The sequence below is a fragment of the Pongo pygmaeus genome, chromosome X, assembly GCF_028885625.2.
Source record: "Pongo pygmaeus isolate AG05252 chromosome X, NHGRI_mPonPyg2-v2.0_pri, whole genome shotgun sequence".
Taxonomy (NCBI): domain Eukaryota; kingdom Metazoa; phylum Chordata; class Mammalia; order Primates; family Hominidae; genus Pongo; species Pongo pygmaeus.
Genome location: NC_072396.2, coordinates 36,699,209 through 36,715,000, shown reverse-complemented (window position 1 = coordinate 36,715,000; position 15,792 = coordinate 36,699,209). Strand labels below are relative to the sequence as shown.

Genomic DNA, 15,792 nt, shown 5'->3' with positions numbered 1-15,792 from the left:
AAATTCTATAACCAGCAAAACTATCATTCAAAACTGAAGTATAAATTAAGACATTTCCAGATAAATATACATGAAGAGAATGTATCATTAGTAGATTTGCATCACAAAAATATAAAGGGAATTCTTAACAATGAAGTAAAAGGACACTTGATAGTAACTCAAATTCAGACAAGGAAATTAAGAGCACAGGCAAATGTAACTACCTACAAAGATAAATATAAAAGCATAAATGTACTTTTGTTTGCAATGCTTTCCTGCTCCTATCTGATTTAAAAAGCAATGCATACAGAAATAAGTATTAGAGTATGGATGAGCTTTTAAAGAATAAGCACATATTATTTGTATGACAAGAATAGCACAAAGAGGAGACAAGAACCATAATTCTATTGGAGCAAAGTTTTTGTATACTATACAAATTAAGTTGACATTAATGTGAATGAGACTGTTTTATGTTAACGATGTTAAATGTAACCCAAAGGGCAGCCACTAAGAAAATTAAATGTTTTTAAAGTTTTGTAAAATAAATAATGACAAAATTAAAATGGTATATTACAAAATATCTATTAAGTACAAAATAAAGCAGTAATGAAATAATAGAAAACTAGGAGGATATGTAATTATAGAAAACAAATAGAAAAATAGCAAATGCAAATGCTATGTTACTAGTAGTTACATTACATAAAAATGGATTGGCACATATTTACCTATGTAATAAACCTGCACATCCTGCACATGTATCCCAGAATTTTGAAATGAAAATTAAAATTTTTGAAAAAAGTAAATGGATTTTCTTTACATTTCTTTCCCCCAGCTCTATTAAGTTACAACTAATAAATAGAAATTGGTTGTATACAAATATATAGTAAATATATAGTATTTAATATGTAATTTTGATGTAATTTTGAAACAAATAAAGCTAAATAATATATCCTTACTGTTTTGTGTTGAAAATATTTATACTCTTTTATTAACCATAGTCGCCATTCTGTACAATAGACTCTCAGAACTTATTCATTCTGTCTAACTGAACTTTTGTATTCTGTGATTGACATCTTATTCGCCATCCACTGCCCCTGGCAACCACAATTCTACTATCTGCTTCTATGAGTTCAACTTTGATTCCACATATAAGTGTAGCCATGCAGTATTTGTCTTTCTGAGTATGTCTTATTACACTTAGCATAACATCCTCCAAGTTCATCCATGTTTCACAAATGACAAGATTTCCTTAATTTTTTAAGGCTGTATAGTATCCGTACACATACACACACATACACACACACACACACCACATTTTATTTATCCAAGGAGAATGAAATCAGCATGTTGAAGAGATATCTTCACTCTCACGTTAATTGCAGCATCATTCTATAGCCAAAATATGCAATCAACCTAAGTGTTCATCAATAGATACATGGATACATACAAATGGATTAACTTGTGCAGTCAAAAAGCAGAGATTGGTGGAGTAGGCAAAAACACATATCTATATATTTCCCACAAGACGTACACATTGTATACAAAGATACAAATAGGTTGACAGTGAAAGGATGGCAAAATAATATGCCATATGGAAACAATATCCAAAAGAGAGCAGGGTGCCTATACTAATATAAGACAACATAGATATTGATAGAAAAAGTTCTACATTGAGAAAAGAGCATTTTACAAGGATAAAAGGGTCAAGACATCAGGAATGCATATTATAACCATATATGCACCTAATAGTATCAAAAAACTGACAAAAGTGAAGGAAGAGGGGGAGGAGCCAAGATGGCCGAATAGGAACAGCTCTGGTCTACAGCTCCCAGCGTGAGCCACGCAGAAGACAGGTGATTTCTGCATTTCCATTTGAGGTACCGGGTTCATCTCACTAGGGAGTGACAGACAGTGGGCGCAGGACAGTGGGTGCAGCGTGCCGTGCGCGAGCCAAAGCAGGGCGAGGCATTGCCTCACTTCGGAAGCGCAAGGGGTCAGGGAGTTCCCTTTCCTGGTCAAGGAAAGGGGTGACAGATGGCACCTGGAAAATCGGGCCACTCCCACCCGAATACTGCGCTTTTCCCACAGGCTCAGGAAACGGCGCAAAAGGAGAATTACATCCCGCACCTGGCTCAGAGGGTCCTACGCCCACGGAGTCTCGCTGATTGCTAGCACAGCAGTCTGAGATCAAACTACAAGGCAGCAGCGAGGCTGGGGGAGGGGCGCCCGCCATTGCCCAGGCTCCCTTAGGTAAACAAAGCAGCTGCAAAGCTCGAACTGGGTGGAGCCCACCACAGCTCAAGGAGGCCTGCCTGCCTCTGTAGGCTCCACCTCTGGGAGCAGGGCACAGACAAACAAAAAGACAGCAGTAACCTCTGCAGACTTAAATGTCCCTGTCTGACAGCTTTGAAGAAAGCAGTGGTTCTTCCAGCATGCAGCTGGAGATCTGAGAACGGGGCAGACTGCCTCCTCAAGTGGGTCCCTGACCCCTGACCCCCAAGCAGACTAACTGGGAGGCACTCCCCAGTAGGGGCAGACTGACACCTCACACGGCCAGGTACTCCTCTCAGACAAAACTTCCAGAGGAACGATCAGACAGCAGCATTCGCGGTTCACGAAAATCCACGGTTCTGCAGACACCGCTGCTGATACCCAGGCAAACAGGGTCTGGAGTGGACCTCTAGCAAACTCCAGCAGACCTGCAGCTGAGGGTCCTGTCTGTTAAAAGGAAAACTAACAAACAGAAAGGACATCCACACCAAAAACCCATCTGTACATCACCATCATCAAAGACCAAAAGTAGATAAAACCACAAAGATGGGGAAGAAACAGAGCAGAAAAACTGGAAACTCTAAAAAGCAGAGCACCTCAACTCCTCCAAAGAACGCAGTTCCTCACCAGCAACGGAACAAAGCTGGACGGAGAATGACTTTGACGAGTTGAGAGAAGAAGGCTTCAGACGATCAAACTACTCTGAGCTACAGGAGGAAATTCAAACCAAAGGCAAAGAAGTTGAAAACTTTGAAAAAAATTTAGACGAATGTATAACTAGAATAACCACTACAGAGAAGTGCTTAAAGGAGCTGATGGAGCTGAAAGCCAAGGCTTGAGAACTACGTGAAGAATGCAGAAGCCTCAGGAGCCGATGCAATCAACTGGAAGAAAGAGTATCAGTGATGGAAGATGAAATGAATGAGATGAAGTGAGAAGGGAAGTTTAGAGAAAAAAGAATAAAAAGAAACAAACAAAGCCTCCAAGAAATATGGGATTATGTGAAAAGACCAAATCTGCATCTGATTGGTGTACCTGAAAGTGACGGGGAGAGTGGAACCAAGTTGGAAAACACTCTGCAGGATATTATCCAGGAGAACTTCCCCAATCTAGCAAGGCAGGCCAACATTCACATTCAGGAAATACAGAGAACACCACAAAGATACTCCTCGAGAAGAGCAACTCCAAGACACATAATTGTCAGATTCACCAAAGTTGAAATGAAGGAAAAAATGTTAAGGGCAGCCAGAGAGAAAGGTCGGGTTACCCACAAAGGGAAGCCCATCAGACTAACAGCTGATCTCTTGGCAGAAACTCTACAAGCCAGAAGAGAGTGGAGGCCAATATTCAACATTCTTAAAGAAGAGAATTTTCAAGCCAGAATTGCATATCCAGCCAAACTAAGCTTCATAAGTGAAGGAGAAATAAAATACTTTACAGACAAGCAAATGCTGAGAGTTTTTGTCACCACCAGGCCTGCCGTAAAAGAGCTTCTGAAGGAAGCACTAAACATGGAAAGGCACAACCAGTACCAGCCGCTGCAAAATCATGCCAAAATGTAAAGACCATCGAGACTGGGAAGAAACTGCATAAACTAACGAGCAAAATAACCAGCTAACATCATAATGACAGGATCAAATTCACACATAACAATATTAACTTTAAATGTAAATGGACTGAATGCTACAATTAAAAGACACAGACTGGCAAATTGGATAAAGACTCAAGACCCATCAGTGTGCTGCATTCAGGAAACCCATCTCACGTGCAGAGACACACATAGGCTCAAAATAAAAGGATGGAGGAAGATCTACCAAGCAAATGGAAAACAAAAAAAGGCAGGGGTTGCAATCCTAGTCTCTGATAAAACAGACTTTAAACCAACAAAGATCAAGAGACAAAGAAGGCCATTACATAATGGTAAAGGGATCAATTCAACAAGAAGTGCTAACTATCCTAAATATATATGCACCCCATACAGGAGCACCCAGATTCATAAAGCAAGTCCTGAGTGACCTACAAAGAGACTTAGACTCCCACACAATAATAATGGGAGACTTTAACACCCCACTGTCAACATTAGACAGATCAACGAGACAGAAAGTTAACAAGGATACCCAGGAATTGAACTCAGCTCTGCACCAAGCGGACCTAATAGACATCTACAGAACTCTCCACTCCAAATCAACAGAATATACATTTTTTTCAGCACCACACCACACCTATTCCAAAATTGACCACATGGTTGGAAGTACAGCTCTCCTCAGCAAATGTAAAAGAACAGAAATTATAACAAACTGTCTCTCAGACCACACTGCAATCAAACTAGAACTCAGGATTAAGAAACTCACTCAAAATCGCTCAACTACATGGAAACTGAACAACCTGCTCCTGAATGACTACTGGCTACATAACGAAATGAAGGCAGAAATAAAGATGTTCTTTGAAACCAACGAGAACAAAGACACAGCATACCAGAATCTCTGGGACACATTCAAAGCAGTGTGTAGAGGGAAATTTATAGCACTAAATGCCCACAAGAGAAAGCAGGAAAGATCCAAAATTGACACCCTAACATCACAATTAAAAGAACTAGAAAAGCAAGAGCAAATACATTCAAAAGCTAGCAGAAGGCAAGAAATAACTAAAATTAGAGCAGAACTGAAGGAAATAGAGACAAAAAAACCCTTCAAAAAATTAATGAATCCAGGAGCTGGTTTTTTGAAAGGATCAACAAAATTGATAGACCGCTAGCAAGACTAATAAAGAAAAAAAGAGAAGAATCAAATAGACGCAATAAAAAATGATAAAGGGGATATCACCACCGATCCCACAGAAATACAAACTACCATCAGAGAATACTACAAACACCTCTACGCAAATAAACTAGAAAATCAAGAGGAAATGGATAAATTCCTCGACACACACTCTCCCAAGACTAAACCCGGAAGAAGCTGAATGTCAGAATAGACCAATAACAGGCTCTGAAATTGTGGCAACAATCAATAGCTTACCAACCAAAAAGAGTCCAGGACCAGATGGATTCACAGCCGAATTCTACCAGAGGTACAAGGAGGAACTGGTACCATTCCTTCTGAAACTATTCCAATCAATAGAAAAAGAGGGAATCCTCCCTAACTCATTTTATGAGGCCAGCATCATCCTGATACCAAAGCCGGGCAGAGACACAACCAAAAAAGAGAATTGTAGACCAATATCCTTGATGAACATTGATGCAAAAATCCTCAATAAAATACTGGCAAACTGAATCCAGCAGCACATCAAAAAGCTTATCCACCATGATCAAGTGGGCTTCATCCCTGGGATGCAAGGCTGGTTCAATATACGCAAATCAATAAATGTAATCCAGCATATAAACAGAACCAAAGACAAAAACCACATGATTATCTCAATAGCTGCAGAAAAGGCCTTTGACAAAATTCAACAACGCTTCATGCTAAAAACTCCCAAGAAATTAGGTATTGATGGGACGTATCTCAAAATAATAAGAGCTATCTATGACAAACCCACAGCCAATATCATACTGAATGGGCAAAAACTGGAAGCATTCCCTTTGAAAACTGGCACAAGACAGGGATGCCGTCTCTCACCACTCCTATTCAACATAGTGTTGGAAGTTCTGGCCAGGGCAATTAGGCAGGAGAAGGAAATAAAGGGTATTCAATTAGGAAAAGAGGAAGTCAAATTGTCCCTGTTTGCAGATGACATGATTGTATATCTAGAAAACCCCATTGTCTCAGCCCAAAATCTCCTTAAGCTGATAAGCAACTTCAGCAAAGTCTCAGGATACAAAATCAATGTGCAAAAATCACAAGCATTCTTATACACCTATAACAGACAAACAGAGAGCCAAATCATGAGTGAACTCCCATTCACAATTGCTTCAAAGAGAATAAAATACTTAGGAATCCAACTTACAAGGGATGTGAAGGACCTCTTCAAGGAGAACTACAAACCACTGCTCAAGGAAATAAAAGAGGATACAAACAAATGGAAGAACATTCCATGCTCATGGGTAGGAAGAATCAATATCGTGAAAATGGCCATACTGCCCAAGGTAATTTCTAGATTCAATGCCATCCCCATCAAGCTACCAATGACTTTCTTCACAGAATTGGAAAAAACTACTTTAAAGTTCATATGGAACCAAAAAAGAGCCCACATTGCCAAGTCAATCCTAAGCCAAAAGAACAAAGCTGGAGGCATCACGCTACCTGACTTCAAACTATACTACAAGGCTACAGTAACCAAAACAGCATGGTACTGGTACCAAAACAGAGATATAGATCAATGGAACAGAACAGAGCCGTCAGAAATAACGCCACATATCTACAACTATCTGATCTTTGACAAACCTGAGAAAAACAAGAAATGGGGAAAGGATTCCCTATTTAATAAATGGTGCTGGGAAAACTGGCTAGCCATATGTAGAAAGCTGAAACTGGATCCCTTCCTTACACCTTATACAAAAATTAATTCAAGATGGATTAAAGACTTAAACATTAGACCTAAAACCATAAAAACCCTAGAAGAAAACCTAGGCATTACCATTCAGGACATAGGCATGGGCAAAGACTTCATGTCTAAAACACCAAAAGCAATGGCAACAAAAGCCAAAATAGACAAATGGGATCTAATTATACTAAAGAGCTTCTGCACAGCAAAAGAAACTACCGTCAGAGTGAACAGGCAACCTACAAAATGGGAGAAAATTTTCGCAACCTACTCATCTGACAAAGGGCTAATATCCAGAATCTACAAAGAACTCAAACAAATTTACAAGAAAAAAACAAACAACCCCATCAAAAAGTGGGCAAAGAATATGAACAGACACTTCTCAAAAGAAGACATTTATGCAGCCAAAAAACACATGAAAAAATGCTCATCATCACTGGCCATCAGAGAAATGCAAATCAAAACCACAATGAGATACCATCTCACACCAGTTAGAATGGCGATCATTCAGAAGTCAGGAAACAACAGGTGCTGGAGAGGATGTGGAGAAATAGGAATACTTTTACACTGTTGGTGGGACTGGAAACTAGTTCAACCATTGTGGAAGACAGTGTGGCGATTCCTCAGGGATCTAGAACTAGAAATACCATTCGACCCAGCCATCCCATTACTGGGTATATACCCAAAGGACTATAAATCATGCTGCTGTAAAGACACATGCACACATATGTTTATTGCGGCACTATTCACAATAGCAAAGACTTGGAACCAACCCAAATGTCCAACAATGATAGACTGGATTAAGAAAATGTGGCACATATACACCATGGAATACTATGCAGCCATAAAAAATGATGAGTTCATGTCCTTTGTAGGGACATAGGTGAAATTGGAAATCATCATTCTCAGCAAACTATCGCAAGGACAAAAAACCAAACACCTCATGTTCTCACTCATAGATGGGAATTGAACAATGAGAACACATGGACACAGGAAGGGGAACATCACACTCTGGGGACTATTGTGGGGTGGGGGGAGTGGGGAGGGATAGCATTAGGAGATATACCTAATGCTAAATGACAAGTTAATGGGTGCAGCACACCAGCATGGCACATGTATACATATGTAACTAACTGCACATTGTGCACATGTACCCTAAAACTTAAAGGTACAATAATAATAAAAAATAATAAAAGTAAAAGAGAAAAAAAAAGTGAAGGAAGAAATAGGCAATTCAACTACAATAGTGGGAGACTTTGATATCCCACTTCCAATAATGATTAGAAAAACTAAGCATGTGATCACCAAAGAACAGAGAACTGAAAAACATCATAAACCAGACCCAAAATATACCTGTAGAACATTTTACCCAACTACAGTAGAATGCACATTTTTCCAGAGTACACATTCGCACTTTGAATGAAACATTTTAAATAAAGACTATGTTAGTCTGTGAAATAAGCCTCAATAATTTAAAAGGATTGAAATCTGTGCAGTATGTTTTCCAACCAAAATGCAATGAATCAAAATCAATAAGAGAAGAAAATGTGAAAAATTCACGCATTTTGGAATACATGTCTAAATAACCAATAGATCAAAGAATAAAACCACAAGGGGAATTCAACATTATTTTGGGATGAAGAAAAACTAAAACACAACATACCAAAACATATGAAATGCAGAAAAAGCAGTGACAAGACAGAAATTTATGGTTATAAACAAATGTATTTTTTAAAAAGGACTTTAATCAATATTCTAACCATCCACCTTAGGAAATTTGAAAAAAAGAACAAAGTAAGTTCAAAGTGAGTAGAAGGAAAGGAATAATAAACACAAAAGCAGTAATAAATAATAAAGATAATAGAAAATGTTAGGAAAAAATCAACAGTCCTGAAACTATATCTTTGAAATGATTAACAACACTGAAAAAATTTTAACTAGACTTAATAAGCAAAAAAAGAGATGACTAACTTTGCTAAAATCAGGAATAAAAGAGAGGACATCACTACCAACTTTACACCAGTAAAAAGGGGTATAAGATTATGTGATCAACAACTGAATACCAACAAATCAGATAACCTAAATGACATGGGCAAATTCTTATGAAGAGAAAGACATAAACTACTGAAACTGACCCAAGAAAAAATGGATAATATGAATAGCCCCACAACAAATAAAGGGATTGAATTAATAGCCAAAAAATTTCTGACAAAGAAAATCCCAGGACAAAATGGCTTTGGTGGTAAATTCTACCAACCGTTTAAAGAAGAATTAGTGCCAATCCTTCACAAGCATTTACAAAAAATTTAAAAGAAGAGTGTATTCTCAATTCATTCTGTGGCACCGGTTTTATTCTGATACCAAAATCAAAAACATTTTTTAAAAATCTGAATTCCTATGTCCCTTATGAATATATATGCAAAAATCCTCAACTAAATACGATCAAACTGAAACCAGCAAAACGTAGAAAAGATTATATACTATGTACAAGTATGATTTCAAGTTTAACATCCATATGTCAATGTAATGCACAGTCTTAATAGAATAAAGGACAAAACCACATTATCATTTTAATAGACACAGAAATAGTAGTTGACAAAATACACTTCCATAATAGAAACATGCGACAAACTAGGATTAGAAGGGAACTCCCTCAAGTTTATAAAGGCAGTCAATGAAAAACTTACAGCTAACATCAAACTTGGTAAGAGACTAAATGCTTTTCCCTCAGATGAGGAGCAAGACAAGATACCCCTTTTGCCATTGCTATTTAATATTGTACTAGAGGTTCTAGCTAAGACAAGTGGGTAAGAAAATAAGTTAATAAAATGAATCCAGATTAGAAAGAAAGATGTAAAGTGACCTTCATTCACAGGTGACACGATCTTGTATCCCAAAGAATCCACCAAAAAACTACCAGAACTAATAAATGAGTTCAGCAAATTTGCAGAATACAAGGTCAATATGCAGAAAACAAATGCATTTATATGCACTAGCAATGAATAATCCAGAAATAAAACTAAGAATTCTATTTCATTTACATAGCATCAAATAAGGATAAAATATTTAGAAATAAATTTTTTAAATAATTGCAAGACTTGTACATTGAATACTACAAATATTATTAAAAGGCATTAAAGAAGACATAAGTAAGTGTAAAGGCATACAATCTTCTGGATCACAGGATTTAATATTGTTAAAATGGCAATATTCCCTAAATAGACTTACAAATTCAACACAATTCTTTTCAAAATTCCAGCTGTCTTTTTTTTCTTTTTTTGCAGAAATTAGCAAGCTAATGTTAAAGTTCATATGTATTTGCAAGCATCTCACATTAGGCAAAAATGTTCTTTAAAAAGAAAAAATTTAGAAGGCTCATATTTCCCAAATTCAAAAAATACCATAAAGCTGCAGTAATTACAGGCCGGGCGCAGTGGCTCACACCTGTAATCCCGCACTTTGGGAGGCTGAGGCGGGCGGATCACTTGAGGTCAGCAGCTCGAGACCAACCTGGCCAACATGGTGAAGTATCTTGTCTCGATAAAAAGAAAAAAAAAAAAAAAAAAAAAAAAAAGCTACAGTAATTAATACATTGTAGTACTGACATAGGATAAATACAGATATGCAAAATAGAATTTTTAGTCTAGAAATCCTTATATCCACGTTCAATTGGTTTTTTTATATATGTGACAATATTCTGTGATAACTTGACATCTCTATGAAAAAGAATACATTTCAACCTCTAAATCATGCCATTTACAAAAAATAACAAATAGATTTTTTTTTTTTTTTTTTTTTTTGGAGACGGAGTCTCACTCTGTCACCCAGGCTGGAGTGCAGTGGCACGATCTTGGCTCACTGCAACCTCCGCCTCCTGGGTTCAAGTGATTCTCCTGCCTTAGCCTACTGAGTAGCTGGGATTACAAGTGTGCGCAACCTCCGCCTCCTGGGTTCAAGTGATTCTCCTGCCTTAGCCTCCTGAGTAGCTGGGATTACAGGCGCATGACACCACGCCCAGCTAATATTTGTATTTTTAGTAGAGACAGGGTTTCACCACGTTGGTCACGCTGGTCTCGAACTCCTGACCTCATGATCCGGCCGCCTCGGCCTGCCAAAGTGCTGGGATTACAGGCGTGAGCCACCGCGCCCGGCCAACAAATAAGATTTAACAGTTTGAGCTAAAATTCTTACAGAAAAACATGGGAACAAAACTTAATGACCTCAGACAGTATATGATTACTTAGATATGACACTAAATGCACAAGAGACAAAAGAAAAAAATAGATAAATTGAACTTAATCAAAAGTATTACTTTTATCCTTCAAAGGTAACTATCAAGAAAGTGGGAAGACAATCCACAGGATGGAATACAATATTTGTGATTTCTGTATCTGTCAAAGGACTTGTATTGAGAATATATAAAGAACTCTTGCAATTCCATAAAAAAAAGACAGCCCAATTAAAAACACAGTAAAATATATTCTATTAGTTTTCTATTTTGGCAATAAAAAATTACCAAAAATCTTGTTGACTAAAATAACTCAAATTTCTTATCTTACACTTGTCAGAAGCCTAACACAGGATGAAAATCAAGGTGTCAGCAGGACTGCTTACTTCTGGAAACTCTAGCAGAGAATCTGCTTTCTTGCCTTTTCCAGATTCCAGAAGCCATCCCATTCCTCAACTTATGCACCCCACCCCCTTCCACCTTCAGAGCCAGAAATCAATGGACAGTAAAGCCTTCCATTACTTTGACACTGACACATTTTCTGTCCTCCATTTCCACTTCTAAGGAATCTGAGAGTATACAGGGGTCACCTGGATAATCCAGGCTAATTTTCCTATTTTAAGTTTGGTTGATTAACAGTCTTAATTTCAAGTGAAACCTGAATTCTGCTTTGCCATAGAACATCACATGTTCATAATTTCTAGAGATTAGGATAGAGATATTTTAGGGGGCCATTATTCTGCCTATCATAGATATGCATAAATATCTCTCCAAAGAAAACATACAAATGGACAATAAGTACATGAAAAGATATTCATCATCATTAGTTACTGGGGATATTTAAATGAAAACCATAAGGACATGCCACTTTGTACCCATCGGGATGGCTATAATAAAAAAAAGAAGTACATTAACAAGTGTGGTGGAGGGTATGAGTAAATTGGAACGTTCATTTATTGCTGGTAGGAATATAAAATGGTATAGTCACTTTGGAAAATAGTATGACAGTTTCTCAAAAAGTTAAACATAGAGTTTTCATATGACCCCAACAATTCCACTCTTAGGTGTATTTCAACAATATTAAAAATCTGTCCACACAAAAAGTTGTACATGAATGTTTATAGCAGCATTATTCATTATAGCCAAAAGGTAGAAACAACCCAAATGTCCCTCAATTGATGACCGGATAAACAAAAGGTGGTATATCCATACAAAAAATATAATTTGGCTATAAAAATGAAGCATTAATACATATTACAATGTGCATGAACCTTGAAAATATTATGCTAAATGAAAGAAGCCATACACAAAATGCCTTATATAAATATAATATTTATAGAAAATGACCCAAACTGGAAAACCTACTGACATAGAGAATAGATTAATACTTGCCAGAGGCTGATGAATGAGGAGAAGGGGAATGACTGTTAATGGACATGGAGTTTCTTTTTGGGGTGAAGAGAACGTTGTGGAATTAGTGCTGATGTGTGCACTCTCTGAACATATTAATATCACTGAATTGTATACTTCAATGTGTGAATTTTGTGGTATGTGAATTACAGATCAATAAAGTTGTTATTTAAAAAGAATAATCTTATCACACTTCTAAATAGTCAAAGGCCATTTGACCAGTCTGTGCAGGCCACAGTTCTCCAATGTCTACTATACTTCTTACATTCACATTTTTACTAATTTGAAAATTATTAGTGTTGGAAAAATTAATAAATGTAGAGGATTAAAAATAATATTGGGGAGTTAGCTAATAGATATGTTCTGAAAGATGCATATGTTACTGGAGAAAAGTAATTGAGTTGGTAGGTTTAAGAGACTTGTACTACAGGAAATCTAGGAAGCAGTTAAAAAGAAAACATTTAGTATAAAGTGGCTAACATTTGTTGCTATTGTATGAAAACTGATAACATCTATCCAAATTTGGAGGGAGAGAGTCATACTAATGAAGCAGTAAGAGATATAAATGGGAGCTGCATGTATATAAACATGTATACAATAGTTCTTAATTGCAATTGGAAGAAAGCTTCCTTCAATAACTTTATGAACTGCATCACTGCAGTGGAAGAAATATGATAACATAAGAAACTGAGGAGAAACTGAAAGCACTCATGTTTGCTATATTTAAGGCAGGGTTCAGCAAAAGTTTTCTGTAAATTGCCAGACAGTGAATGCTTTAGGCTTCATGGGGCATAGGTTTTCCCACAACCACTCAAGTCTGTCTTTTTTTGTTTGTTTGTTTGTTTGTTTGAGACGGAGTCTTGCTCTGTTGCCAGGCTGGAGTGCAGTGGTGTGATCTCGGCTCACTGCAACCTCCGTCTCCCAGGTTCAAGCAATTCTCCTGCCTCAGCCTCCTGAGTAGCTGGGACTAGAGGCACGTGCCACCACGCCCAGCTAATTTTCATATTTTTAGTAGAGACGGGGTTTCACCACATTGGCCAGGATGGTCTCCATCTCTTGACTTGTGATCCACCTGCCTCGGCCTCCCAAAGTACTGGGATTACAGGTGTGAGCCACCGCGCCTGGCCAACTCTGTCTTTTTGTATGAAAATAGCCTTAGACAATAGGTGAACAAATAAGAGTGGCTATATTCCAAAAACACTAATTACCAAAACAGGCATCTGACCTGTGGATCATCGTCTTTTAACCCATAGTTTAGAGGATATGGGAAAGAGTTACCTGTGCAGCAATTAAAAGAAAAACAGCTCCTGACAACCAGAAGCTGATCTAGTGCTCACAGGTATGCCTTGGCATTCTCTTTTTCTGCTTTGTACCAGCAGTACAAGTTCTAGGCCTGGTAAATATCACCAGTTCCAAACTTCAAACTTCTACTCAAGCTTCAATGTCTGGCTCATACATTACTCTTCTATGGAGACCTTTCTATCTGGTTAGAAGTAAACATTCTGTTATTTGAGTTTCCACATCACCTTGTTACAACTTCAACATGTTTTATATTCTCCTGAAGCCATACCTACCTGTGTATATGTCTAATATTTTAGAGGAAGTAACTACGTTTTGCATTTCTTTAAATTCCCTAGTGCCAAATGCTTTCACTGGCAGATGACAGGCACTTAACAAATCATTATGGATTCTATATGAGTACCAATACAAAAATCTTCATAACTAGGCCGCAGAAGAGAAACAATTTATAAACACTGGTAGAACACATGTTGTTTCTAATCCTCTGCATAGCACTTTAGCACACCTTAAAATGTTAGCCGCCATGTAAAAGCAAAGAAAAATTATCTTACCACTGTACCCCCTCCATTAATCTCGCCCTTTTCAGGATCAATTTCAAAATTTGCAGTTTTTTTAAAGTGGTACATCACAGGAAGTAATTCGCATTGATTTTTTATGATGCACTGAATTTCTGAACGTTCACCCACGAAACAAGGTTTAAAATTAAGAACTGGTCCTGGATCAAACTGTAGCAAAACAGGAAGTCCTGTGCCTGTCAGTGCTAATTCCATTTTCTGAAATCGTTCACCTGTAAAAGCAATAATAGCTATTGAACATAAAAAGTGTTTGGGGAATCCAGAATATATTTGCTTAGTCTATTTGCTGTCTGAAATACCTAATGCAAATTGGGTAGCTCATTCAATCTTTTCATTCAACACAATTATTGAGTGTCTTCTCTGTGTCACGCCTTGCAGATACAGCAGTGAATAAAAGAGACAACATTCCTGCTCTTACGGACTTTATATTCTAGTGAGGTGATATTGACAATAATCAACCAAATAATGTTATATGTTTACACAGCATTTCATAGAAGATAAGTATTATAGGTAAAGGTAAGACAGGTTGAAACAGAGTACAAGGTCTTGGGGATTCTGTTTTATGTAGAGATGTCCAAAAAGCCCTCTCTGATAGGGAGATACTTCAGCCAAGATATAAAGGGAGTCTGGAAAAAAATGTGAAAATCTAGGAAAAGTTTATTCCAGGCAGAGAGAACAGCAAGCACAAATATGCTAAGGCAGGAACTTGTCTGTCATGTTCAAATGCCTTTAAAGAACAAATGGCTGGAGGAGAAGAGTAGAAAAATGGTGAAAAATTGTCAGATTTTAGATGTATTTTTGAGGGTAGACTTAAGAAGATTTGCTGATATATTGGACACGGAATAGGGAAATGAAGAAGTGATAAAGGATGACTCTAAGTTTTTTGCCTTAGCAACCAAAATGATGGAATTGCCATTTCTTGAAACAAGAGACTGAAGGAGGAGCCGGTTGTGGAAAAATCAGGAGTTCTGTTTGGGACATGTTAAGTTGAGATACCTAGTAGATATTCTTATGGAAATGTCTACTAGACCACTCTGTGTTCAAGCTTACAAGTGAAGATGAAGGAGGAAAGAGTGGAGACTTGAGGAGAGAATAAAAGGTGTGTGATATTCATCTCAGATTGTGTAAGAGTGAATGAATGGGTGAATGCAATAGGAATGCCAAACAGCTTAAAGAACTCACTTGGGATTAGTGATTATAGATACAAAGTAAAACCTCTCAACAAGGTTGTGTGTTTTTCTCCAACACAATCAGATTCCCATGTGCAGACCCAATGTAAGCTGAAAGTTGAATTTCATAGAATTAGAGGCTTTTCACTCAGTCACTGTGGGAGACAGACCAACAGATATAAGTGCACATGAAAAAGAATAATTAGAATAATGGACAATGGAATAGAAGCTGGGCAAAAATATAAACATGAAGTTTTTGGGAAACTAGAAAGATGATAGCAGAAGAACAATTTTGCAGAGAGAGAGCAGTGTAACTAGAACCAAAGAAAAAGAGTTTGAATTTTTTCACTAATGCTCTTAGTAGTCAATCTTAGACTCTAAATTA

The 15,792-nt window shown here is 37.4% G+C and overlaps 1 protein-coding gene across 1 annotated transcript in view; it reads right to left on the bottom strand.

Annotated features, from left to right (window-relative positions):
• The window catches only part of CFAP47 (cilia and flagella associated protein 47), a 458,984-nt gene that overhangs the window by 409,931 nt on the left and 33,261 nt on the right, over window positions 1–15,792 (bottom strand). Inside the window, exon 8 of the mRNA XM_054473062.2 lies at window positions 14,215–14,450. Within this exon, the coding sequence (XP_054329037.1) occupies window positions 14,215–14,450 (236 nt within the window). The remainder of the gene's footprint in view (window positions 1–14,214; window positions 14,451–15,792) is intronic.